Source organism: Lepidochelys kempii, chromosome 2 (genome assembly GCF_965140285.1).
Source record: "Lepidochelys kempii isolate rLepKem1 chromosome 2, rLepKem1.hap1, whole genome shotgun sequence".
In the NCBI taxonomy this organism is placed as follows: domain Eukaryota; kingdom Metazoa; phylum Chordata; order Testudines; family Cheloniidae; genus Lepidochelys; species Lepidochelys kempii.
Window position 1 is genome coordinate 181078198 of NC_136381.1, and position 26975 is coordinate 181105172.

Consider the following 26975-nt stretch of genomic DNA (forward strand, 5'->3'; position numbering starts at 1 on the left):
TCCCTCTTATCCCATGACGGCTTACTTTGCTTATCTTTGGTGAGAGACCTTGTCAAAGGCCTTCTGAAAGTGGAAGTATACTATGTCCATTGGATCACCTTTGTCCATATGTTTGTTGACCCCCTCAGAGAATTCTAATAGATTTGTGAGGCATGATATCCCTTTACAAAAGCCATGTTGACTCTTCCTCAACAAATTGTGTTCCTCTGCGTGTCTGATAATTCTGTTCTTTACTACAGTTTCAACAAATTTGCCTGGTACTGAAGCTAGGTTTACCAGCCTGTAATTGTCAAGATTGCCTCTGGAGCTTTTTTAAAAAATTGGTATCACATTAACTATCCTCTAGTCATCTGGTACATAAGCTGATTTAAATGACAGGTTACATGCCACAGTTAGTAAGGGGCAATTGTGGTCAACTAGTCTAACCTCCTGTACATAGTACAGGCCATTAAGCTTCCCCAAAATAATTCCTGGAGCGTATCTTTTAGAAAAATATCTAATCTTGACTTAAAAATTGTCAGTGATGGAAAATCCACCACAGCCGCTGGCAAATTTTTCCAATGATTGACTACTCTCATCATAAAATTTTGCCATATTATATTATCATACATATTATAGATAGGTGTATAAGGCGGCATTCATCCTGTTCCCTTGTGCGGTTTAATGATCTGTAGCAGACACCACCTCATACCCCAACTTGTGCTTTATCTGTTAGGATATTGATCCATAAGCATTCAAGATCATTGTCTTCTGAGTTACCAGTGACTCAAAAACAGGTAATGCTATTTTTGACAGAGTGCCACTCCCTCTCTGCTTTTGTTCCCTCGATCCTTCCTAAATAGATTATAACCATTTATTTTAGCAGTTCAATAGTATGAATCATCCCACCAAATTTCAGTAATACCAGCTAGATCAAATTTATGCTCATAAATGAGCAATTCCAATTCTTTTTGCTTGTTACCCAGACTCCTAAATTTTGGGTATAAGCAATCCAAGAATTTTTTCTCTTCCCTTTGAGTCCCTGATTAATTTTGTTCTCAACATCTCGATTTTGTGCTGAGTGCTCATATCTTCCCTCTTTTTACCCTCCTGTTTTAATATTAGTTTAATACCCACCCAGTTACTCTAGAGCAGGGATCTCAAATCACCATGAGGGCCACATAAAGACTAGTACATTGGCCGAGGGCCACATCACTGACACCTTTTCATACAAAGATACAAAAGCCGCTCCCTCTGCCCCTGGCCTTGCCCCCACCCCACCCCTTCCACAAGGCCCCACCCCTGCCCTACCTCTTCCCACCCCTTCCTCACCCCCATTCCAACCCCTTCCCCAAAGTCCCCGCCCCGACTCCACCCCCTTCCTGCCCCTATTCCAACCCTTTCCCCAAATCCCTGGCCCGGCCCCGGCTCTTCTCTGCCTTCTTCCCTGAGTGCAACACGTTCCCACCCCTGCCTACTGGAAAGCCCTAAGTGCCAGCAAACAGCTGTTTGGCAGCAGGAAGCACTGGGAGGTAGGCGGAGGAGCAGGATGTGGTGCACTTGGGGGGTGGGGGAGCTATGGCAGGCCGCAGGAAATAGCTCTGTGGGCCACGTGTTTGAGACCCCTGCTCTAGAGGAATAGGGGCTGAAACATTTAACCTAAGGTAAGGAAACCAAAAAGATATATACATTTCAAATTCTCTGTCATTGTTGGAGCACCATCCCAAATTGCTGAAATGTACTTTACATGCAACTCAATAGCAGGCTTTCAAAACTGAAATCTGCTGAAGAAAAACATTGTCTGAGCAATCCAACTTTGCATCTTTCCAGGGCCATGTAGGTTAAGAAACATTTCCCTGGAATTTGAAAAACGTTGCTCCATTCTTAATCTTTTCAGTGTAATATTGTATCACAAAATCATAGAAGGTTTCCCAGGACCTCTCTGAATTCAGTCTTCAGACTTCATCATTGATGTAGAAAGATAGAGGAGGGGGAGAAGACAAAGACCGCTTTCATTTGTGTCTAATTTATTAAATACTTTCTCTTCTATCTTTTGCCATTCAATACAGCTGAGACATTTTGCTGACACAAAACTCCTGACAAAGACCAACGGCCAGATGGCAAAAATGGAAGTATTTCAATGGAATTGTGCTTATTTATGCTAACTGAGGATCTGGCTTCAAATGTGCACAAAACGGTGGTTGCTGGTTATGTAAAATGACTCAATAAATGACAAAATCACATCATTAATTATATCCCACATAACATAGTATCATATTTTGTATTTTGGAAGGAGTTTTTGAAAAACTGAGAAAATAACGCTTTAAAACCTGGAAGATTTTATTTGAAAAGCTATTTTTAATCGAAAATTTGTTTTGATAAAACAATTAAACCAATTACAATTTGGTGGCGCAACATGCAGTAAATTCAAAAGCTAATAATTTTCAGTACTCTATTGCTGCCAAGGACTGATTCTTGTCATGTTGAATTACTGTTTGACAGTACACAATAAACATGTGCTTAAGTGCTTTGCTGAATACCAAGCACACAAGCATGAGCTTAACAGCTTTGCTGAATCATGGCCTAAAAACTGCATCTTATGGATAGAATATTGGCTTATGACCTTGCTTTCTCTACCATTTCTTTTGCATTTTTATTCTAACAAGTGGGTGCAGTGACCCCAGAAATTGTTTATGCAATAACAACATGTTTACACTAGAGGGCATGACTTAAACAACTAATGGATTTTAAGACTATTTAAAACATTTTGCAACTGGAAATCTATTTTTACATTAAAATATATAAGCACTGCTGAAATTAACAAGAGGCTGTGTAAGAGGGTAAACTGCTACCGTGCTGTGAGCAAATCTAATCTAAATATAATGTAGAAAATATTTTTCACATGCTACACTGCAGAGACTTTATTAACATAGCCATCTCTGCTGCAGTATTAAGCTACTCAGATAAACACAAGAAGGCATTGCAAGAGACAACTAAATATCCCAAACATTTCAGTCCTGCTTTTATAAATATTATTGAGTAGATTAACTATAACTAAAGGGACATGGAACGGAGATTTTGGCATGCACATCAATGAGGCGCAAAAGCCTCTGAAAATAATACATAAAATACTAATATTAACATAAATGCAGTGTTATGTATTGTATGGGTCTAATACAAATACAGTGTTATAGAATGCGTGGGTGTAATACAAATGCAGTAGTATATAATCCATGGACTATGGGCAGGACCACCTCCTCCTGCAGTAAAACCCAAAGGAAGAAAACACCAAAAGGATTCCCTCAGAGGATTCCCATCATTTTGGTGGTGCTGTTTTGGGTGAGAGGAGGAGAGGGGCTGCTTGTCCTTCTACAAGTCTGGGATCCACAGGAGGCCAGTGTTACTTATGCAGAGACCCTGTAGCTCCACACTACTGCCTTGCTACCGGGGCTTCCTATTATGAAAGATAGATTCCCAACAGGGGGGTGCTATAGTATGTAGGCTTATATATAGAGTAATATCCAGACTCTTAAGGAAGTCTACTTTCAAAAAGTGCTAGATTAAAGAGGAATATATATGTGGAGCAGGAAACAAAGCTTGAGTGTTGCACTGTCTTGGTTCTCTCTCTCCCTCTGAGCTTATGTTTGAATGCTGAACACTTGCCCTTGCCGCACCTGCCTCTGAGACCCTGTGAAAGGGGGATACCCCGCCATGGAGGGCCTTCATTGAAAAGGTCAGAGCTCCCAGGCTGTACTGCCTGACCTTGAGGAACTCCACAGGACTGGTGAGGAGACAACCCTGGCCAGGCTAGACAAAGGGCAGATCCTGACCCTGATGACTGGCTCCCCATAAATGAGACAAAGCTGCAGAGGCAGCTGACCCTTCCTGCCAGAGTTGCTTGAGGCAGTGGCCTCTGAAGTCAATGGCAAAGCTTCCATAGTGCAGGACCAAACTCTACGAGAGCACTGAGATCCACATGCAAAGAAAGCTTCAGGGGCTCTTCTTGGTCATCTATTACAAAATCTCTTCCTCTTTAAAATATCTGATTTGTTAAAAGTACCCAAAATGGGATTTGAACTATTGCTCTCCAACAAGATTGAAGAGCACCGGGGAAATCGGTATGATAAATTAAAAGAACAGAGGTTTTTTAGGCCCAAATCCTGAACTCTTATCTCTGTTTTTACTTAATGAAAACTACCTCCACCTTCTGTGAGAGTTTTGCCTGAGTAAAGACTGAACAAAAACTAAGGAAGGACTTCAGGATTTGGTCCAGAGTTGGTAAAACTTAGTGATCTAAGTTCAATAGGAAGGAAAAAGACATAAATCCAAATTCTTCAGTCAATTAAACTCGTCCCTGGATGAGATCAACTCTTGAAGATGTAGGAAGGTGGAATTTTGTATGACCAATGGCTGCCACAGTCCAGGGATTCACAATCAGGTGGGGCAGGAAGTATTTCCAGTGCCACCATCCCTCATGATTCCATCAGGAAACAGCTTTAGTACCAGATTGCTCTCGGGCTGTGCCACTAACTCCAGGCTGTGCTGGCTGTATGGAGTTCCTTGGCATACACCACCACTGAATTTAGCTCCTGAATTCAGGCTAATTAGGCCCTGCATCAGGTCTTACTCTTTCAGAAAAATCTGGACAGTACCTGCTTGCCTTAAAGGTGTAGTCCCATTGAATAGGGTGGTTTGCACAAGTAAGGTGATTTGGGCCTCTCTAAACACGTCGCATAGTCGCTGTTTACAGGGAGAACTTTAGAATCCAGTCAGACAGCGATGTCATAGAGACTTTAGGAGAAGGTTCTAGAAAAGGTGCAACAGACAAGAGAATCAATTAAAGGCAGATTGTTAGTGAAGTTGTTTGGTCAGAAACTAGTCAAGCAGTTAGCAGAACCACTAAACCAGATAATGGGGGATGACCCTTCCACTGCGACTGCTCTGAGTCTGGGCCAAATAATGTGAACTTTTTATTTCAGCTACCCTGGGTCTGTACTAATCTTTCTGAACAGAGTAGGATCTCATGGATAGCAGAAATTAGCCCGAACACAGGGACCAACACAGCGAGAGGAACAAAATAAAGCAGAGATTATTTTAAAAAAATAAAACAGCTTGTGATTTGGCAGCATTACTTAAATTGCTACAGAGTAGGGAACCACATAATATCTTTCTGTTCTTCTGGATCATGCACATACAGACAATAATACTCCTGTAAGGATATTTTTCTACATGCAAGTAGGTCAAATAATTATATTTCTGACCAAAGAAAGTGAAATTATCTCTGGAATGAATGCAATGTTGAAGTGCAGATTTTAAATCCCAGGTTCCGTTCCCATGTTAGTTTTCATTCTATCTCCTAACAATGGGTGAATAGGTTGAAACTGGGATTTAGATTTGTTTGTTTTCAGGAATCCTGCTATTTAATATATTCATACTCTAGGAAACTATCATCTGATCCCAAACATCATCCCCCAGAGTACAAGACTTCCCCACCCCTCCCCACAGTAACATCCATCCTCCCAAACAGATGCTAGCTGCATCCCCAGTTTATCTAGACATGTCTTTTCTGTGGAAGTAGGGGAGCCCTGCAGTGTTTTACCCACTCTCCAACTGTACTGACTTTCCAGGGAGAGCAGAGTCTTTTTGCGGTGCTGTACCAGGTTTCAGGTACCTTTTTAAGTGCACTAGATTCTTGTTATGACTACGTGAGCCAGATTTCCCTCTAGGGTGAGCTCATGTGCAGCAATGACCCCTGCTCAATAGACACTGCACAGAATACAATCAGTGCCACTCCAGAGGTGATCTGGGCACTTGACTGAGCACCCTGCTTCCTCACTGCTGCTTGCTATTGCTGCCAGGGAAAATTTCCTTGAGCAGCTTTCCCCACTTCCCTGCTCCTGTTACCAACAGGAAAACTGGCACTGAATTCTCAGGGGCTCCCCACCTCTGGAAACCACTGGGACCCTATGTAGTCCTTCATTCTGCTTACACTGAGATGACTGACTGCAAGAGTGAGTGTGAATGTGAGAGAAATGAGATATGAGGGAGAGGTAACAACCATGGAAAAGTGGCTGGCAGGTAGCCAAAAAAGGATAGGAAGATGTCTAGTGGGAGTTGGGGGAGGAAGGTGAACTGCAACTATTTAATTTTTTCAAATGCTCTGGCTTCCAGTGACTCTGGGCTGTGGCCACAAGACTCCACTGAATTAAGCTACCTCCAGGATCTAAGCTACCTTCAGGATCCACTGAACCAATTTAGGACTCTCCCTTCATCCCCAACTTCACAGTAAAACAGAGAAAAATCAGGAAACTCTGAGTCTACATCAGTCTGCAGACAGTTAATGAAGTTACTTTATCAGACAGATATCCACTACCTACCACTGAGGGCTTTATTTTACCACTTGCAGGACCTGTGTACTTCTCCAAAATGAACCTGACTCAAGCTTAGCAAGCTTAGCACTTGGCTGACTACAGCCAGAACTCATTCATATCTCCTGAGAGTGGGCTAGATTCCTTAGTGGTATTTGCTGAAAACTGCACCCATGCCAGTGAGGGCTGCTGTACCCATGGAAGTTCACCCTTGATGAAGAGAAGGCAAGGTCTGCTTCTCTGCTCCCCCTGGCCCTCAGGGTTCTGCGGTGGGGAGGACGGCTCTAAACTTTTGACGTGGCTGTGTAGGAGCTCCACCAGCGAACACCACATGGAAGATGTGCTAAATTAGCATGTTACCTGAGTGCACTGGTGAACACCAATCAATTTATTCTCTTATTCTGATTATTTGCATTGCTTGAACTGAGTTGCTGTTTTTATTATAACTGCCAGATATCATGTGAAGAGATAACTGGCTTGTGAACAGACTCTAACCTACCACAGATAGCTTGGTCTATCTATATTTAAACAGCGTGTTTATTAATTTCCTATGATTTTTTTGACTTGTAGTGAAGCCTGTGGGTTTGGATACTCCAGTGCTATCAAGATTTATTATAAATATACAGATTAGATCCATTTGTTTATAGGTTAAGCTTAGATTTGCTTTGGACAGAGTGCAAATCCTTTCTACTCCTAGAATTCAAGTTAAAAATGACCTAAAGTCTGTCAGCCTTCAACTATGTATAATTGTATTTCAGTACTAGCTCACACATTAGTATAGATTCTGAAAATGTCATTTAGCCCTCTTCACAGAATGAGTTTAATATCCCTGCTTTTGAGTACATATAAAGCTGTGGTGATGATAATGAAAAGCATAAGGCCATTTTTTTTGAACTGTGACTGCTTGTATTGTAGTACAATCTGAAGCCTAGTTTTTAAACATTGCTTTTGTATCCTATTGTTCTCCTTAGGTTCTTGTACATAGCCTGGGGGCTTCAAGCATTTAGAAAACTACCAAAAATGGATGGGTGACATATTGCTATCTAGATTCATGGCCTATAAACAGGAATAGAAAGAAGATAAAAATCTGTATGATCAGCATTATGTGGGGAGAGCCCAGTTACTCAGCCATTGTATTCTATATTTAAAGATATCCAATAGGAGGATTCATGGAGCTCCATGAAACATTATCAGGTAGGACTCAGAATGAGATTTTTAACTTCTGTAGAATTGGGGCTTATGGACATTCATTTTCTGTTACATCCTAATACAATCAGATGTCATGACTTTGTATTATTATGATTTATGAAAAAAGTTATATACAGTATGTTGTATATTTTTGTTAAATGGTTAATTCAATTACTGGACATTGTACATAATTGGAAAACAGGGACTGAAAGTGTCAACAAAGTGCTGACCATTTAGAAAAATCAAAATATATTACTGTACCAAGTGTATTCCAACAGAGTCAGATTCAAAAATATTTATCTCTGTAATATTCTGAAGTCTGAAAAAAACCAAAAACCTCCCAGAACAAATGTATGTTAGTTGGTCAAACAAATGTATGTGTCAAGGCAGTGTAATTTGCTGCTATTTGACACTTAGTGGGTATTTAAAATTTGGGTAACTTACATGTCAAAGGATGGATGGGTGTCATAACAAGAAATGCAAACAACCTCCCTGCTTTGAATTGTATCCACAGCATCACCCAAACTCTCAGATGCCAAATGCAGCCCTAGTGTAAGTGGATACTTGCAGTAACTTCAGTGAGAGTTGACACTGCTTATGCTAAGATTCAATTCGGGCCCCAGAGAACTCATTGTGTATAAGCCACACTCAGTTTGCACATGCACTGAATGTTAAACTGGCACAAGTCACATTACTGGGGCACTTATATCCATTTTCCTACGTTATACCCGAGGTGTAACTTACACTATAATTTATTTCATTGCTGAATTTGGTCCAGTATTTGCATTTACATCAACTAGAGTAAAATTACAAGAGATCAAACTGGAAAAATAAAAAGTAGGGGTACTGGCCCAACTCTGCCTACAATGGCATGGAGAGGTGTCAGCCACAGACCACTGTGCAAGAAAGATCTCCACGCCGGCTATGGCATACATAGCACTGCCTCGTATCTGGGGTCGGCAACGCTGCTTAACCTCCCTCCCAGACTACAAATCCCAGGATGCAATGCTCCACTTTGCTCCCGGCTGTGCATAGGACTGCTGGGAACCGTTGTAGCGCTTTGCATGCTGGGACTTGTAGTCTCCATGCGGAAAACCGCATTGTCTCCCTCTTTGCGCGGGTGCTGCGTTTTGTTCTTCCGACCTTCTCGCCCTAGGGCTGTGCCGTGCCATGGAAGGCTGGCGAGTGTCCAAGCAACAGAGCCTAGCCAGCCCTTTTCCTGCGGTCCCTGAAGCAGGGAGTAGGGGAGGCAGCAGCTGCTGCTAGGTGTGGGTGGGGGACAGGCTGCACAGAGCCCTGCACCCTCCCCACTGCTGCAGCCACCTCAGCCCTCTCCTCCCCTGCCTCCCTCTTTCACCAGCCTGTGGATAAAGAAAAGGAGGATACTATCTCCATCCTGCTCCTTGCCTGTGTCTCACAGCTCTCCATGCAGAGGGGGCATATTTAGGGTGTTAGGGCAGGAGAGGTAGACACACACACAGACTGCAAGAGGAATGATGCTTGAATCCATCCGTGTCACTGGTGAGTATCACTATTCATTACTATCATTATTACCATTCGATTTCAATCCTTCCCTTCCCATCCTATTCCTGCAGTTGCCAGCTACAGCAGGAAAGCAACAGTTTAAGCAGTAAAGTGAAAAAAAAAAGGCATTAAATGGACTTTAAATACCCCCCTCCCCATTAAATTATTAAACTGATAATATTTAGTTTCTGAGGTGTCTTCTGTCCCCTGATGAAGTTGGGATGCTGCACTGTTATAATGATTATAATGAATAACGATCACATTGGAATAAAGCCATAGTAAAAAAACCAAACCACGAATTAAATACTAAATGACTCGTAATTTTATTCATGAAGTGGCCATCTCCCACCTGCTGATATATGTTCTAGGGCACAGCCTTGCAAAAATACAAACATTTCCTAGCAACATCAATAAAAATGATATCAAAACAGAAAAAAAAAACAGTAAAATGGCAACCAAATAAAATACTAAATGATCTCACTTAGTTTATAAACCCCTCGCTTCCCAGGTGTTCATTGACAAGGTGACTTGGGATACTGAATACCTAAACAGCTTAAATTTAATGAAAAAAGGAGAGAACAAAAGAGGCAATATAAAAATCAAATAAAACACTAAACAAGAATGCTAATAATTTTGATTATGAGGCACCCTTCGATCCTAAGAAGTTGTAGAATTTAAATGTAACTACAGCATTTTAATGAAAACACAAAAGAGAGGTAACAAAAGTAAATAAAGCATAAAATAATAGTAGTGAAAAGTATTGACAATTATTTCTTCAGTATCTTTCCTACCCCTTTGCCACTAATATGCTTAGAGAACTGTGCAAAGTTACCATATAACAACAACAATAGAGAAAGCAGCGTAGACTATAAATACCAATTAAAAAGTACCACTACATAATAAATGCAAGATATAGGAATAAATATATGTACAGTACTGTATATAATTACTTTTAAACTACAGGGATATCCCATTAACTTCCTGTAGCTTGAAACCAGTTTTGTTTTGTTTTTCCCCATACAATTGCTTTGTTAAAAGATTTTTGTACATAATTTCTTAAAGTGCTTCTGGCCAATACAGCCCACCACTGGGAAACCTGTCCAGCAATGAGGGGGCATGATGGAGTTGATTGTAAGTGCATTGTCACAAGACATTGTTATGCTCATTATTAGGATTGCTTTTAATTAGCATTAACCTGAGTAGCTGTATCGGCTTTTAAAATGTGCATGGCTTCAGATTGATAGTGGCACTGTCAGTTGAGTGATGGTGAAAATGTCAGTACTTGGGGAAGTTAAAGGAATAAAAATAAGAACTAGAGGGGAGAGTAGATGAAGTCTCCCCTAGAAATGTACAGTAATAATAATAATCTTAAATTATTAACCGTGAAGGTATTAATTTTAGGTTCTGATTCTGCTACTGAATCTGAATAATATCATAAATGATCTGGAAAAATGGGTAAAAAGTGAGGTGACAAAGTTTGCAGATGATATAAAATTACTCAAGATAGTTAAATTCAAAGCTGACTGCAAAGGGTTACAAAGGAATCTCACAAAACTGGGTGACTGGGCAAGAAAATGGCAGATGAAATTCAGTGTTGATAAATGCAAAGCATTGCACATTGGAAAAACATAATCCAAATGATGGGGTCTAAATTAGCTGTTGCCACTCAAGAAAGAGATCTTGGAGTCATTGTGGATTGTTCTCTGAAAACTTCTGCATAATGTGCAGCAGCAGTCACAACAGCTAACAGAATGTTAAGAACCATTTGGAAAGGGATAGATAATAGGACAGAATATATCATACTGCCACTATATAAATCCATGGTATGCTCACACGTTGAATACTATGTGCAGTTCTGGGCACCCATCTCCAAAAGATGTATTAGAATAGGAGAAACTATAGAGAAGGGAAATAAAAACGATTACGGGAGTGGAACAGCTTCCATATGAGGAGAGATTTAAAAGTCTGGGACTGTTCATCTTAGAAAAGGGATCACTAAGGGGTATACATAGAGGTCTATAAACTCAGGAATGGTGGGGAGAAAGTGAATAAAGAGGTGTTATTTACCCTTTCACATGTAACAAGTCTCAGGGGTTTCCCAAAACCTAGGCCAGTAGGTTTAAAACAAAAGAAAGTACTTCATACAACGCAGAGTCAACCTGTGGAACTCATTGTCAAGGGATGTTTTCAAGGCCAAAAGTATATATGAGTTTAAAAAAGAACTAGATGAGTTCATGGAGAATAGGTCCATCAATGGCTATTAGCTAAGATTTCAGGGATGCAATCTGATGCTCTGCCTATGAGTGCCAGAAGTTGAGTCTGAACAACGCTTGATAAATTGCCCTATTCTGTTCATTTCCTCTGAAGCATCTGGCACTGGCCACTAATGCTGGACCAGATGGACCATTGGTTCTTACCCAGAGTAATCATGCTTGGAACCCAGTTGAAGCCAGTGGGCTGAAACTTACCCTTGCAGCTAAATTTATAGTTTTAATATAAAAAATACACTTTGAATAGCAGATATTAGGTTGCAAGATACAAATGTTAAGTGGAATTTTTAAAGAATCTTATGACCAGTGTTGACTTCTAAAATTTAATTTTGCAGGTATTTCATAACACAGAGTAGACCCTGTTGATAGGCAATTATCTGTTTTAATGTATGAGCTATTGTGATGGCATGAAAATTAGCTATTATTCTTTTTATTGAGCTTACTGACAAGCTGTACAATTAAAAACCATTTTCAGTCAATGGCAGAGCTGGTCACACCGCCTATATGGCTCAGGTTTCCCGACACTTTTCCATTGTAAGACCCACGTTGTGAGCCTCTGAAAAATCTCACTTCACACAGATAGAGACTTAGCAGACATGAGAGTGTCTTGGAAACTTTTAAAGTTGTCTAAAAATGCTAAGTATCTGAAAAATGTGGTCCTAGGTGTCTCAGATTGTGCACCCAAAATTAGTGGACACTTGACAATTTTGGCCTTAATTTCTCTGTGCCACAGTTCCCCAGCTATAAAATGGGGATAATACCACCATCTAATCTCACAGTAGTATTGTGAAGGGAAATTCATTAATGTCTTAAGCACCCGGATACTACCATTGTGAGAGCACTATAGAAATGCCTAGGAGGAAATGGATAATTTAGTATTAAGTGCAGGGTTAGGATGGTGTGCATTAAATAATTCCTGAGGCTTACTGAATGAGGAGTGTAAAAAGAAATATTGACTAAATACCCATAATTATACACATAATTCACATTTATAAAGACTGTATAATAATGCAGATGCACACGGAGGCTGAGTTAAGGTTGCACAGGCATCTTTTGAGTTCTTTACTTTGCAATCCAATCATTCTAACATACTTCCCCCGCCGCCACCCGTGTCATATGTACTATATATGCACCTATACATATGAAGTCTCTGTAGATTGTAAATTCTTTAGGTAGGGACCATGGACCAACTTCATCACCAGGACAGGGAATAAGTGGAGGTGGCTGAAGCCTACCCTATTCATGGTCAACCAGAGTCCTGCACAGACCCTGTGTAGGTTAGGGCAGCCTAGAAGGCCACCTTAAGATATGACCCTGTTTCAGCAGCCCTTGTAAGCTTTTGCACGGATACAGAATCACCAGAATGCAGGTCTGCCTTAGCCATACTCACCCAATACATCACTGTTCCACCTCAGAATGCTCCCTATAGTGGGGGGCACCAGGTCACTCTATGCTTTGCATAGGGTTCCCTAGTACTGGGGCTGTTCCCCAGAGAGGCCTTATACTTGCCCTAGGGCAGTGACTCACATCCTGTGCCTTCATATGTGCTTTTACAGAGCCAAACACACTTTGTTTATTGCACCCATCCTTGGATCGGTCGCCTCCTTGCTTACTGCAGAGATTGGTTGCTACTGCAATATAATTTATAAATAATGAGTCAGCTGGAATATGTTTATCATTATAAGAAAAGGCTGGCCAGACAGGATTTTTTTGTTGTCACTGTGCTGCAAACCATGGTCACTTAGTACCACAGTGAAAGAGGGTTTAGGAGTCTGAAGCTGAGGCTTCAAAAGCACTGGCCTCTGTCATTTGCGCTAAATAAGAATCTGGTGCACATATACATTTATGATATTGCATAGCCATCAGAATTTTGATTCTGCAGCTGTCTGTACAAACAATGCACATTAGCTTGAGTCTTCAATACAGTCAGAGCATGTACCATCTATTAAATATTCATGACAAATACTGAATTGTTTACAAGTTTAAAAATACCCAAAAAAACATAACTGGAAATTTGTGGGATGAGTCAGAGGGAGGACATCAGTCCTAAAGAAATTAGTGAGATATCTTCCCTACAGCTTTCCATTTTAGACTTTTGCTACTTTATTATTTTGTACATGAAATGCTGTAAACTACTTGGCCTTCCTGCAAAATAGCCAAACACATGATGTTATTGTGTGTGGTCGCTGTTACTGAATAGAAAAAAAAATCATATTAGGGTAACTTCTTGAGAGTCATGCTCTAAAATGACAGCCACAAAACTAAAAAATCACAGCCATATCTTTACCTTCCCACAATTAAACACACGGGTGGGGTGGGCTGGGGAAGAAATCTTTCTGAGGACCTCCGTGCAAAGATTCTCCCCAAAATCAGTACAGTGAGAGGACAGGATTTGCCCCTAATGCAGCAAAGGCCACTCTCCTTGTGTGCTATGCAGCCTAACTCCACAGGGGCTCCCTATGTGCTGAGAGCAGGGAATGGAACGGCCAGGGAGATTTGCGACTACAAAGATCCACCAAACCATTCACTCCATTGTCTCCACCTGCAGAGCAAGATTTAAGAGCCTTGGGAATTACCCAGTCCTTGGGGGTGCAAGAATGACCACAGGTGGCCTAGGTGGGAGAAGTTTTCTTCCACCAAGCCTTTTTAGAGATCCCTGGTATGGTGTTCAATCTTTAAGCTGTACACTGGGCCAGGATTTGGCCGTAAGTGCTGATCAAAAGCCCACTGAAGTCAATGGAAAAAAACAACCCTTCAATGAACTTCAGATCAGGCGCTTAGTTACAATGTAATAAATGATGGTATTAACATGCCAGTTTCTAGATGTTGAAAGCAAATAACTTCAGTAAGAAATTATATGAAATTTAAATCTATAGTAATAATTTTAATAACCTCCAACAAATATTTGCTGCCACTGTGTTTCTACATGATCTGAAGCTATGCATAGGCTAAAATAAATGCAGTTTATAAATGCAAAATATATGTTAATACAACATTTTGATGAGGTGCCACATACACAAATAACGAAAGGCAAAATTATGGCTCCCACAACAACCACAACTCATCCCCAGTCTTGGGCCTGAGTCTCCTTTTGCAGTGGGATAGATCACATGTAACTCCACTTAAGTAAATGGAGTTATAGTAGTATAAAACCATTGTAAGAGAAATCAGAATCAAGTCCCATATATTTTCTGTTGCTGTACAGTGTATGGTGTTGGTTTTCATGCTGTTCTGTGAACTTTCAGTGTGCCTGAGCTTTAGCTGCTGTAGGAATCCTGACAATTTCTTGACTTGTGTGTGTTAAGAACTCAGCCATAATATTGCAGAAAGTATTTCATATTTAATTGCAGGAAAAGGGGAATAAGGAGAAAACTACCCAGTCAGTGTACAAGCTAATCCACCGGTGTTAGAAAGGGACTGCACACTTGGGTAGGGCCTCAATGTTCGCAGCTTCTGTGTGTGTGTTGCAGAGGGGAGCAAAAGATATGGAGAAAGCCAAACTGGGATAATGTGGTTTTAAGGGACTCTAATGATTTTTTGTCAGAGGTATTGTGTTTTTGTGATACAGTTGCAGTTGCTGGGTATTATGTAGTGGGATCAACTGAGAGAACCTGTGTGTATATCACATAGTTTTAGAGAGGTCATCAGAGCTGCCCAGAGTCTGGAACAGATGCTCTTTTTAATTTTATTTTCTGTTGTATAAATTGAAATAAATAGAATTAAGTCAGAAATCCCCCACTTCCCGACCCCCTCAGAACCTCCGACCCATCCAACCCCCCTTCTCCTTGACCCCTGACCGCCCCCTCCCAGGACACCCTGCTCCTAACTGCCCCCCCAGGACCCCGCCCCCTCCCCCACTCCCTGTCCCCTGACTGCCATGACCCCTATCCACACCCCCGCCCCCCCGGACCCCACCCCCTATACAAGTCCCCCTGCTCCCCATTCCCGGACTGCCCCCCACCCCCAGAACCTCCGCCCCATCCAACTGCCCTGTGCTCCCTGTCCCCTGACTGCCCCTCGGGACCCTTTGCCCCTTAGCCAACCCCCCTGCTCCCCGCCCCCTTACCACGCTGGAGCCAGCCACGCCACCGTGCTGCCTGACAGGAACGGCGGGCCAGAGCACTGCCCACGCGGCGGTGTAACTGCTGGGGAGGGGGGACAGCAGGGGAAGGGCCGGGGGCTAGCCTCCCCGACCGGGAGCTCAGGGGCTGGGCAAGACGGTCCCACGGGCCAGATGTGGCCCGCAGGCCATAGTTTGCCCACCTCTGCCCTACTGGCTTGGATTGAACCCTAAAGTATCACAGCCATATGCTACATATAATTTTTTAAACCCAAAACTCACACTGATCTCAATAGTAATCCTGCAGTTATATCAAATGAACTCCCGGTGTAGACTATGCCATGGCAACAGGAGGGCTTCTCTTGTCAACATAGCTATCATCTCTCAGAGAGGTGGAGTACCTACACTGATAGGGGAAGCTCTCCCATCATCGCAGGTAGCATCTTTACTAAATGCTACAACAGCACTGTAAGTGTGGACAAGATCTCAGAATCAAATAGGGGAGGGGGCTCCCAGTCCTTCCTAGCAATCAAAAAGGTGGAAGGTAGGGTTGCCACCTTTCCAATCATTGGTAACAGGAGCCCCAAGGCCCTGCCCCGCCTCTTCCCCCAAGGCCACGCTCCTGCTCTGCCTCTTCCCTCAAGGCGCTGCTCATGCTCAGCATCTTTCCCCAAGGCCCTGCCCCCATCAGTCGCTCTCCTTGCCATCACTTGTTGGATCATCTGAAAGAGCCTGCCTGCAGGTAGGAGGCAGCTCCGGCTGAGCAGTGGCTAGTGTGGGTTAATGACCTGGCGCCTTTCCGCCACCCCACGGTAACCAAACTTTTCATTCAGGTGCCATTTAGGGTTGCCAGGTCCCCTTTTTGACTGGAGTATCCTGTCAAAAATTGGACACCAGGCAACCCTAAATGGCACCCAAACACAGAAGCCAAAAACCAGACTGTTCTGGGTAAGACCTGGTTGGGTGGCAGCCCTAATGGAAGGTTCCCTCTTAGCAGTCAGGAAAAGAAAGAGGAATGTCTTTAATGGTGTATATATAAACTGTGCACTTAAAAGGGACACCATCAAACTAAGGAAAAAATCATTGTCTAAATTTATTTGGCCTATTTTGCTACTTGTAGCTCTTAGGATAACTAAAAATGACAAAAAAAAAAAAAAGAGGAAAATAACATTAGTTTACTCACTGTGTGCATTTGATAGCAATGTTTCAAATCACTTTCATTGTTTCCCTGTTAGTTTTCCCTGTTAATTGTGTAGGTCTCATGCAGTAATAGGGGAGGGAAATTTAAAAAAAAAAAAAAAAAAAGAAGTGGTTGTAACAATTGGCAGAAGGATTTGGGGGGCGGTAGAGGGCCTGCAACTACTTGTATCTAACATTAAAAAGTATACTAGATTTCAAGTGGACAGTTTTCCTTTAAGATCTGATACTGCCCTGTACGGAAAAAACTCCCATTGCAGTGTATTGGAGTTGGGAGCATATGGGTCAAGGACAGTGTTTTGTGTGTAGCTTGTACATTTTTGTTTGCACACCTAATGGCACTGCTCACACAAAATATAGAGCAAATATGGCTGTGCACCATGTCCTCAGTCAGTCTAACAGATCTGCAAAACCAACTTTTCTGATATTTGCTGCAGTGAAGGACATTTCAGGCCCAAATAATGTTCTACCTCTTAGATGGAGCAACTGAAGTGTGTCAGCCTCTGCAGATGTAGAGGCATTAGGCAGAAGATAAGATTATTGCACCTGAGTCTCCTCTCATCTACTTCAGAGATTTCAGCTGAGCTACTCTAATACACACTGGTGTAAGTAAGCGGGAAACCAGGCCTACTGCATGTATGGCTGCACATCTGGTGAAGGCTCCAAGATTAGCACTTAAGAACATCCTGTGGATTTGGGAACAATCCTCGAGAGGCTTTTAGTGCCATTAAGAATTTTGTTTGACTGTTTGGGGCAGATATAATCCTGCTTCCACATGGAGGTCTTCAAGGGACATTGTAGCCATGTCTTAAAACAATCATAATGACATTTCAAAACTTTAATGTGTTTCAAGCGGAATAAATTCAGGTATATGAGAGTATTATTTAGCATCATCTTTTGATATTTCGGACTTCTGAAGTAAAATGGATATGCTTTTCTTTGTATCATTGTTGAAAACAATGTGAAAAAACAGCAAATCGATCATTTATTTTGCAAGAAGGACTGTACCATTTTGAGGCCTGTTTGCATGTATAGCAGTGAACTGACAGGCTGGTCTCATGCCTACTATTCAGTTGTGTCATGACACCAAAAATATACAGTGCCACAGGTTGGCAGTGACATGGCACAACCGAGGTGAGAGGTCACTGAAAAAATCAGGTTTATATACACCTGTCACTGGCCCAGGGCAAGTAAAATAACATAAATGTTTTAATCATTATCAGTCACCAGTTTAATTGATTATATACACCAAAACAATTGAATTTTCACGACACTTTTTCAAGGATACTTTGCCATTATATCTCAGAATGTCAGTCCCTTCCACTTTATTTTGGAAAATAAAGTAGTGAAGATTACAGTATCAGATAGAGGATTCAGCACAACAGTTACACGATTTTTGACCTTTGTATAATCTATGGAAAATAATGTCTGTTATAATTATTCAAATCTTTTGGCTCATCCATTGACCCTTATCTTCCAACACAAATGTGTCTCACACAATATTAATCCTGGTCATATTCTGTGTAAATTTAGGTTGGAGAACGTTTAAAGAGCCCATACGGTGTTTGGCAGATGGTTGTAAGGCTTTTTCTTGCAGAATGCACATTTAAATCTAACTACAGATTTGGAGGTGGCAGTTGGTGGAACATTTACCATATATTTGAGCTGCGTGGATCTGGGAATCTACAGCCCAGACCGCAACACCCACATATGCATGATAGTCACAACAGCATTCGGATTGTTTGCTGCTGCTGCTGCCCTGTGTTATGCAGAGTTTGGCAGATAATTGGGTGATCCATTCATGGATTGCCAAGACAGTAGTACTTCGACCCAAAAGCTCCATTGGCACGTGCATCCCCAAATAGGTACATGATATTAGATTGATGCAAGGGTAGGGTGACCAGACATCCTATTACCATCATCAGAACTGTCCTGGTATTAGGGGCTTTGTCTTCTATAGGCAACTATGCCCCTGAAAATAAAAGCGTCTCGATTTTTCACACTTGCGATGTGGTCACCCTATGCAAGAATCTCTGGGATTGTATTTTATTTTGGACTGGGTTTTTTTTGCATTTTACTTCTATTTCACTTTTATCATTTCTTAGATATGCTTGCGACATGCTTCTTCAGTTCCAAAGAATTGCTTACATTGTAGCAATAGAAAACCCTTCTCTACCTCAACACTGTTTTGGTTAGGTTCATAGTAAAGGTGACAAATTTCCACCGTTAGATAGCTGGAATTTAATTGTTTTGTAAATACTGTGGCTAAATTTTCAAAGGTGGTCAGCAAATATACACTTTCAGTTTTGCATGCACAACCAAAACTGTGTGCCCAAAATTTTGTGTAAGATTTCACATGATCCGGCAATCAGATTGGCACTCTAACATTTAGAGACTAGGTTGAGGTCACTTGTTAAAGGGCAAGTTTTCAAGCATCCACCTTTCTTAAAGTCAAAGAGCCTCACATTGTTATATTTAATATATGCCTGAAGGTAGGTTTCCCTACCTTCCTCCTTTCACCCTCTCCCCAAGAAAGAGATGAGAGCAATCCTTTTCTTGTTGCCAAAAGGACCTTTCATTGTGTAGCAGTATATGTATACTAATGTGGCTTGTGAACTTTAGCCCACTGGAGAGTATCCTGACTGCACCATACTCTGTGGGACAGATACTTGATATTGTTTTCTTTATGCTGGGAATTGTGATTTTGCACACCACTACAGTATACGCAAAATAAGCTAGGTAAGCAATCTGTCCTGCGTTGATTAAACTGATTTTATTAAACTTGAACTGTAATGCCCTGAAGCCATCTCTGTGCCAAGCCTAAAGGAAGTCTCTCAAATTGACCATAAAGCAAAACTAATCTTACATAATATCTGCTTGTCAGAGCAGGGAAAATACTGTAGAGCCTCAGGAGTTACGAACACTTCAGGAATGGAGGTTGTTCATAACTCTGAAGTGTTCTTAACTCAGAACAAAACGTTGTGGTTGTTCTTTCAAAAGTTTACAAGTGAACATTGACTTAATACAGCCTTGAAACTTTGCTAGGCAGAAGAAAAATGCTGCTTTTAACCATCTTCATTTAATTGAAACAGAAACAGTTTTCTTACCTTGTCAAAAAAAATTTTAAACTTTCCCTTTCTTTTTTAGTAATTTATGTTTAACACAGTACTGTATTTGCTTTATTATTATTTTTGGCTCTGATGCTGCCTGATTGCATACTTCTGGTTCCAAATAGGTGCGTGGTTGATCAGTCAGTTTGTAACTCTGGTGTTCGTAACTCTGAAGTTCTACTGTACTTCTTACTCCATCCTTTCAGTGTTGGAAGGACGCACCAAGACTGTGTGGTATTTTCCCCATTTCTAGATGTGTACATTCATGCAAAATGTGAGACCACAGTATCTTGATCAGTTTACTGCTTGCACCAGTATCCCCAGTAGCACTGAACAACATGAGTTTGTACAATGTGAAAAATGAAAATGAATTCATAAAGCATGAAAACTTACATAGTGGTATGGTGTTTTTGGTCTCATTTGTTCTGAGAGCCAAGTCTAATTTTACTAGGAAAACAAAGCTGGAATTAAATTATTGATTCAGTTACCTGGGAGGGATTTAATGATCCCTTTGTTAATGTTCTATTGTCTGTCATGTGATAAACCTCAAGGAATATGTCTAACGAAAATTGGCAACCCTACCCTCTTAGTCCCTTAGGCCCTGCAGAAGCCCAACTGTAGTGCTGAGGATCTGCTTGGGAGGAGTAGATAGGGCCAGTGAAATGCACATCATTCTTCCACTAACTCCATGAGGAATCAGCACAGATGCTACATATGGATGGAGACTGTATTAACTTTTATGTGCCAGTGCTTGGCACTGTAGAGATTCCCTCCTCCCTGAGGGATGTTGCAGGGGAAGGAACCAGCTGCAGAGTTGAAGCCAGTAGGGCTCCAAGCCATTAGAGCTGCCCTACCACACAGCCCAGCAGGGGAACAAGGGACTGGCTTTGCAAAAGTGGATTTAACACAGTCAGTAAGCCTGTAGGGGTGTGTGGCTGTCTCTCACAGTCAATCTCTGAGGGAGGCCACACCTCTTTGCTGTCATGCCCCTGGAGTAGCAGTCTATCAAAGGACGGGGGGGGGAGGGGGCAGGGGGGGTGGAATTAGCAGTCTCTTGGGCTCAACCTCAGGCAAGGGAGAGCAGCAAATGATTTCAGGGCCTAAGCCCATAGGTTGAGGCAGAGCCTCAGTTTAGAGTTCCCACCCTCAAGCACAGTAAAGTAGTTAGGGACCGTTCAGGGGCCCAGGCGCTTGGGCAGGGCAAGGCACCTTGCAGTCTAATACTCTAGCCCTCAGGCAGGGGTGAGCACCAAGCAGTCAAGGGACCCACACAAGGGACAAGCACCAAGCAGAGTCTGTGGTGTCTGAGGAATGCAGGCCTCCCACCCTAAAGATAGGGATTACTGCCCCCCCCCCGGGGTGGGCTTTCAGGGGGGACACAGGCCCACCCAACATCACCATGTCCCAGCCCAGGACAGAGTGTTCTGTCACCAAGTCAGCAAGGACTCCACCCACAAAACAGTGACTATGTCTCCAGCAGCACCATTGCCAGACAGTGGTCTAGTTCCCCATGGCTGCTTCCTATACTCCCCATCAGGCATATCTGCATTCAAGGGTCATCCTCCATCTCCCCAGGGTACACTGCAAGTAGCAGTCCCAGCAAATCCTCAGCATCAGACATGCCTGGCTGTTCGGGTAGATTAGGAGCCTCCTGCACAGAGGTCTCACTCAGGCTCCAACAGCAAGCACAGCATGTCTGTCTCCCTCAACAATTCCCACTCAACTGAGTTACAGGGCCCGCCTTTTATGCTTCCTATTCTTGTCCCGCCTCTCTGCTTCTGGCATGGACTTCCTGGTTCCGCCCATCAAGGGGTATGTGGGCCTCCCTTACTGTCAATCTCAGAGGGAGGCCACACTTCTTTGCTACACAGACCTTAAGGAACTTTATTTGCCTGTTGAATTTAGTTTAGTTTGTCATTTTTATACTTTAAAGCACATTTTTTTAAACCCAGCTGAGTGTTGATATTATACAGCTTTGAGTAGATGTTTTGCAAATGGGGTTAAGTTCCTTATAAATGGCTTTGGTACTAATTGCTCTCTTTTCTTAATAGTCTTAATTAATAGAGGGTTTTAAGTGATAGCTGATAAACCCCCGGCAACTAAAAATGTGAGTTTGGGGAAATATACTAAATACCTGAATATACCCTACCATTTTTGTCATGTTGAAATTTGTTCGCAGGGGCTGGCACGTCCTAGATATTCCTCATTTCTCTGGGACCTTATTCTGGGGAGTTTTCTGGAGAGGGACAGTTTCTTTATAGGTAGGGCCCTTCATTTTTGGCTATTTTAATTTTTGCCAGGAATTTATTGGTGTTTATTACTACAACAATAAAAACAGGTGAAAATTGGTGGAAAAATCTTAATATTTTTTTTCTGGGTAAATATTGGGATCTATTTTGATGGACAGAAGGATAGGGAAAAAAAGTATTCAGTAGATTAATGCTTTGATTAATGGCATTCAGTGTGGTTTGCTGCAGAACTAAAACAGAACTAAAAAGACAATGCCACCTCTGAGTTTAAAAAGCAATGCATATCTAAGCCCCAAATAAAAATGTTAATTTGAATAAACAGTTTACTGCTGTAGACTTAGAACTATCAGCCTATAAATATTTGCATTTAATAATTGGGCCACACCATTTGCAGCACATATGCTTAACTTCACCCTTTTCTCCTGTTTTTTTTTTTTTTAAATTTCTAATACTTCTTTGTGTTCTGAAAGGTATTCTGCTACAGATTTTTGTTTTCTTCTCATTTTAGTGTGTCAAATATTTAAACCATTATCTGTTAACAGCTTGAAATGTGTATGTGGTGGGTGTGAGATTCATCAGTACGTTCAGAGGTGCATGCACTTCAGAGCTTGCGTGCGTGCCTGTTTGTTTATTGTATGTATCTTCCAGACTAATACATGTAGCCGTACTTCAACAGGTAGCTTTGCATATACACACAGACTCATGTATTATCGTAATACATATATCTCATGCAATGCATTGTATTTTCCTACTACAACAAGTTATTTTTTATATATTTGAATGACACAAAAATAGGGTGAAAATCAGAAAAAAACAAATAATACTTTTTGTAAAACGTGGGATTTTTTCAGTCAAAATCAGTTTAAACTGAAAACGAAGGGGCTTATTTATAGGCTAGATAGCACAGCAGCTCAGAGGAGAAGGGAGTACTAAGGTACTCCTCATTCCATTGTGTGGTAACATTAGGGCTGCTTGCATTGGAGCCCGGGCACTTGTGGCTTTCTCATACCAGGAGCAACTGGGCTGAGAGTAGCAGGTAGATGAGATCTGTGGTTCTGCCCCTACTATTCAGTGTCTTGCAGCGCAGACTAGATGCATGTGGGAGAATAAATCACACTCTTAAAGGAAAAAGAAAAGGAGTACTTGTGGCACCTTAGAGACTAACCAATTTATTTGAGCATAAGCTTTCGTGAGCTACAGCTCACTTCATCGGATGCATACCGTGGAAACTGCAGCAGACTTTATATATACACAGAGAATATGAAACAATACCTCCTCCCACCCCACTGTCCTGCTGGTAATAGCTTATCTAAAGTGATCATCAGGTGGGCCATTTCCAGCACAAATCCAGGTTTTCTCACCCTCCACCCCCCACACAAATTCACTCTCCTGCTGGTGATAGCCCATCCAAAGTGACAACTCTTTACACAATGTGCATGACAATCAAGTTGGGCTATTTCCTGCACAAATCCAGGTTTTCTCACATCCCCCCCACCCCCATACACACACAAACTCACTCTCCTGCTGGTAATAGCTCATCCAAACTGACCACTCTCCAAGTTTAAATACAAGTTAAACCAGAACATCTGGGGGAGGGGAGTAGGAAAAAACAAGAGGACACAGGCTACCTTGCATAATGACTTAGCCACTCCCAGTCTCTATTTAAGCCTAAATTAATAGTATCCAATTTGCAAATGAATTCCAATTCAGCAGTTTCTCGCTGGAGTCTGGATTTGAAGTTTTTTTGTTTTAAGATAGCGACCTTCATGTCTGTGATTGCATGACCAGAGAGATTGAAGTGTTCTCCGACTGGTTTATGAATGTTATAATTCTTGACATCTGATTTGTGTCCGTTTATTCTTTTACGTAGAGACTGTCCAGTTTGACCAATGTACATGGCAGAGGGGCATTGCTGGCACATGATGGCATATATCACATTGGTGGATGTGCAGGTGAACGAGCCTCTGATAGTGTGGCTGATGTTATTAGGCCCTGTGATGGTGTCCCCTGAATAGATATGTGGACACAGTTGGCAACGGGCTTTGTTGCAAGGATAAGTTCCTGGGTTAGTGGTTCTGTTGTGTGGTATGTGGTTGTTGGTGAGTATTTGCTTCAGGTTGCGGGGCTGTCTGTAGGCAAGGGGGTGGGAGGAGGTATTGTTTCATATTCTCTGTGTATATATAAAGTCTGCTGCAGTTTCCACAGTACGCATCCGATGAAGTGAGCTGTAGCTCACAAAAGCTTATGCTCAAATAAATTGGTTAGTCTCTAAGGTGCCACAAGTACTCCTTTTCTTTTTGCGAATACAGACTAACACGGCTGTTACTCTGAAACTCTTAAAGGACTTTACACATTATTTTCCTCTCCAGCACAACAGAGGAGTCCCTGAGGAACTGTGTCTAAGGTCTTGTCTACACTGGCAGTGACATGTAGGTACATGTAGCTACATACCGCAGTGAAAAGCAGACAACAGCCATATGGCTGTGTGTAGCTAAAAGCGACAGTGAAAGGTTCTGGCAGGGACCTTTCCCCTTTGCCTCTTGCCTGCCAGAGCATCTGCCCACTGCTGAGTCTTTCGCTGCAGCAGGAAAAGGCTCCGGCAGCTCCCTATGGTAGGGAAGGGCTCCAGCACTGGGGAGTCAGCGGAACACTACATGGCTAAAGATAGCAGTGTAGACAGGAGAGGCACTGCTAGGACATGTAGAGAGCCAGGAAGCGTATATAGCTTAAGGCTTTTTTTTTTCATAGATATTTAGGTCAGAAGGGACCATTATGATCATCTAGTCTGACCTCCTGCACAACGCAGGCCACAGAATTTCACCCACCACTCCTGCAAAAAACCTCTCACCTATGTCTGTGCTATTGAAGTCCTCAAATCGTGGTTTAAAGACTTCAAGGAGCAGAGAATCCTCCAGCAAGTGACCCATGCCCCATGCTACAGAGGAAGGCGAAAAACCTCCAGGGCCTCTTCCAATCTACCCTGGAGGAAAATTCCTTCCCCACCCCAAATATGGCGATCAGCTAAACCCTGAGCATATGGGCAAGATTAATCAGCCAGATACTACAGAAAATTCTTTCCTGGGTAACTCAGATTCCACCCCATCTAATATCCCATCACAGGCCATTGGGCCTATTTACCATGAATATTTAATTACCAAAACTATGTTCTCCCATCATACCATCTCCTCCATAAACTTATCGAGTTTAATCTTAAAGCGAGATAGATCTTTTGCCCCCACTGCTTCCCTTGGAACGCTGTTCCAAAACTTCACTCCTCTGATGGTTAGAAACCTTCGTCTAATTTCTAGTCTAAATTTCCTGGTGGCCAGTTTATATCCATTTGTTCTTGTGTCCACACTAGTACTGAGCTTAAATAATTCCTCTCCCTCTCCGGTATTTATCCCTCTGATATATTTATAGAGAGCAATCATATCTCCCCTCAACCTTCTTTTAGTTAGGCTAAACAAGCCAAGCTCCTTGAGTCTCCTTTCATAAGACAAGTTTTCCATTCCTCGGATCATCCTAGTAGCTCTTCTCTGTACCTGTTCCAGTTTGAATTCATCCTTCTTAAACATGGGAGACCAGAACTGCACACAGTATTCCAGGTGAGGTCTCACCAGTGCCTTGTATAACGGTACTAAAACCTCCTTATCCCTACTGGAAATACCTCTCCTGATGCATCCCAAGACCGCATTAGCTTTTTTCACGGCCATAACACATTGGCGGCTCATAGTCATCCTATGATCAACCAATACTCCAAGGTCCTTCTCCTCCTCCGTTACTTCTAATTGATGTGTCCCCAGCTTATAACTAAAATTCTTGTTATTAATCCCTAAATGCACCTTACACTTCTCACTATTAAATTTCATCCTATTACTATTACTCCAGTTTACAAGGTCATCCAGATCCTCCTGTAGGATATCCCTGTCCTTCTCTAAATTGGCAATACCTCCCAGCTTTGTATCATCTGCAAACTTTATTAGCACACTCCCACTTTTTATGCCGAGGTCAGTAATAAAAAGATTAAATAAGATTGGTCCCAAAACCGATCCTTGAGGAACTCCACTGGTAACCTCCCTCCAGCCTGACAGTTCACCTTTCAGTAGGACCCATTGTAGTCTCTCCTTTAACCAATTCCTTATCCACCTTTCAATTTTCCTATTGATCCCCATCTTATCCAATTTAACTAATAATTCCCCATGTGGCATGGTATCAAACACCTTACTGAAATCTAGGTAAATTAGATCCACTGCGTTTCCTTTGTCTAAAAATTCTGTTACTTTCTCAAAGAAGGAGATCAGGTTGGTTTGGCACGATCTACCTTCTGTAAAACCATGTTGTATTTTGTCCCATTTACCATTGACTTCAATGTCCTTAACTACCTTCTCCTTCAAATTTTTTTTCCAAGACCTTGCATACTACAGATGTCAAACTAACAGGCCTATACCCGGATCACCCTTTTTCCCTTTCTTAAAAATAGGAACTATGTTAGCAATTCTCCAATCATACGGTACTGGTGTGTCTTTATTTTACTTGCCTAAGCTGTACCTCCCTGCTATTTGTACCCATGCTAGCGGGGCGTATGGTGTGTGTACTCTACATGCTGCCCTATGTGTAGACATAGCCTAAGAGGAGAGTTTCTGAGGCATGTCTCCCTTTTGGTGAGGTGCACCTACAGACTGCCTCTTACTGCTTGTATAATTCAAGGATCACAATATTTTTAAACAGCAATTACTTTTTGAAAGAATCTTTAAAGATAATAATAATTTGCTTCAAAGTAAACACAAGTAGAAAAGATAATTATATAGCTGAACTATTTAAATGTGTGTACACATGAACAGCACCTGAATTTAAACAAGGTAGTCGCTGAGATGTGCACTGAGATAGGCAGAGTTGCTTGTGCAAATTAGGTCTGAAATTCCACATCTAGCTTGTTTAACAATATGTGTGCACGCGCGCGCACACACACACACACGCCCGTTTCCTTTTATCTTAAAATCAAGATTGTCTTAAGGTAGTTGTAGTCATGT

At 41.9% G+C, this 26975-nt stretch overlaps 1 protein-coding gene across 1 annotated transcript in view; it reads left to right on the plus strand.

The window, feature by feature from the left end:
- Positions 1 to 8617: 8617 nt before the first annotated feature.
- MATCAP2 (microtubule associated tyrosine carboxypeptidase 2) overlaps positions 8618 to 26975 on the plus strand; it is a 51961-nt gene continuing 33603 nt past the window's right edge. Inside the window, exon 1 of the mRNA XM_073332893.1 lies at positions 8618 to 9056. Coding sequence (XP_073188994.1) covers positions 9029 to 9056 — 28 coding nt within the window. The 5' untranslated portion in view covers positions 8618 to 9028. The remainder of the gene's footprint in view (positions 9057 to 26975) is intronic.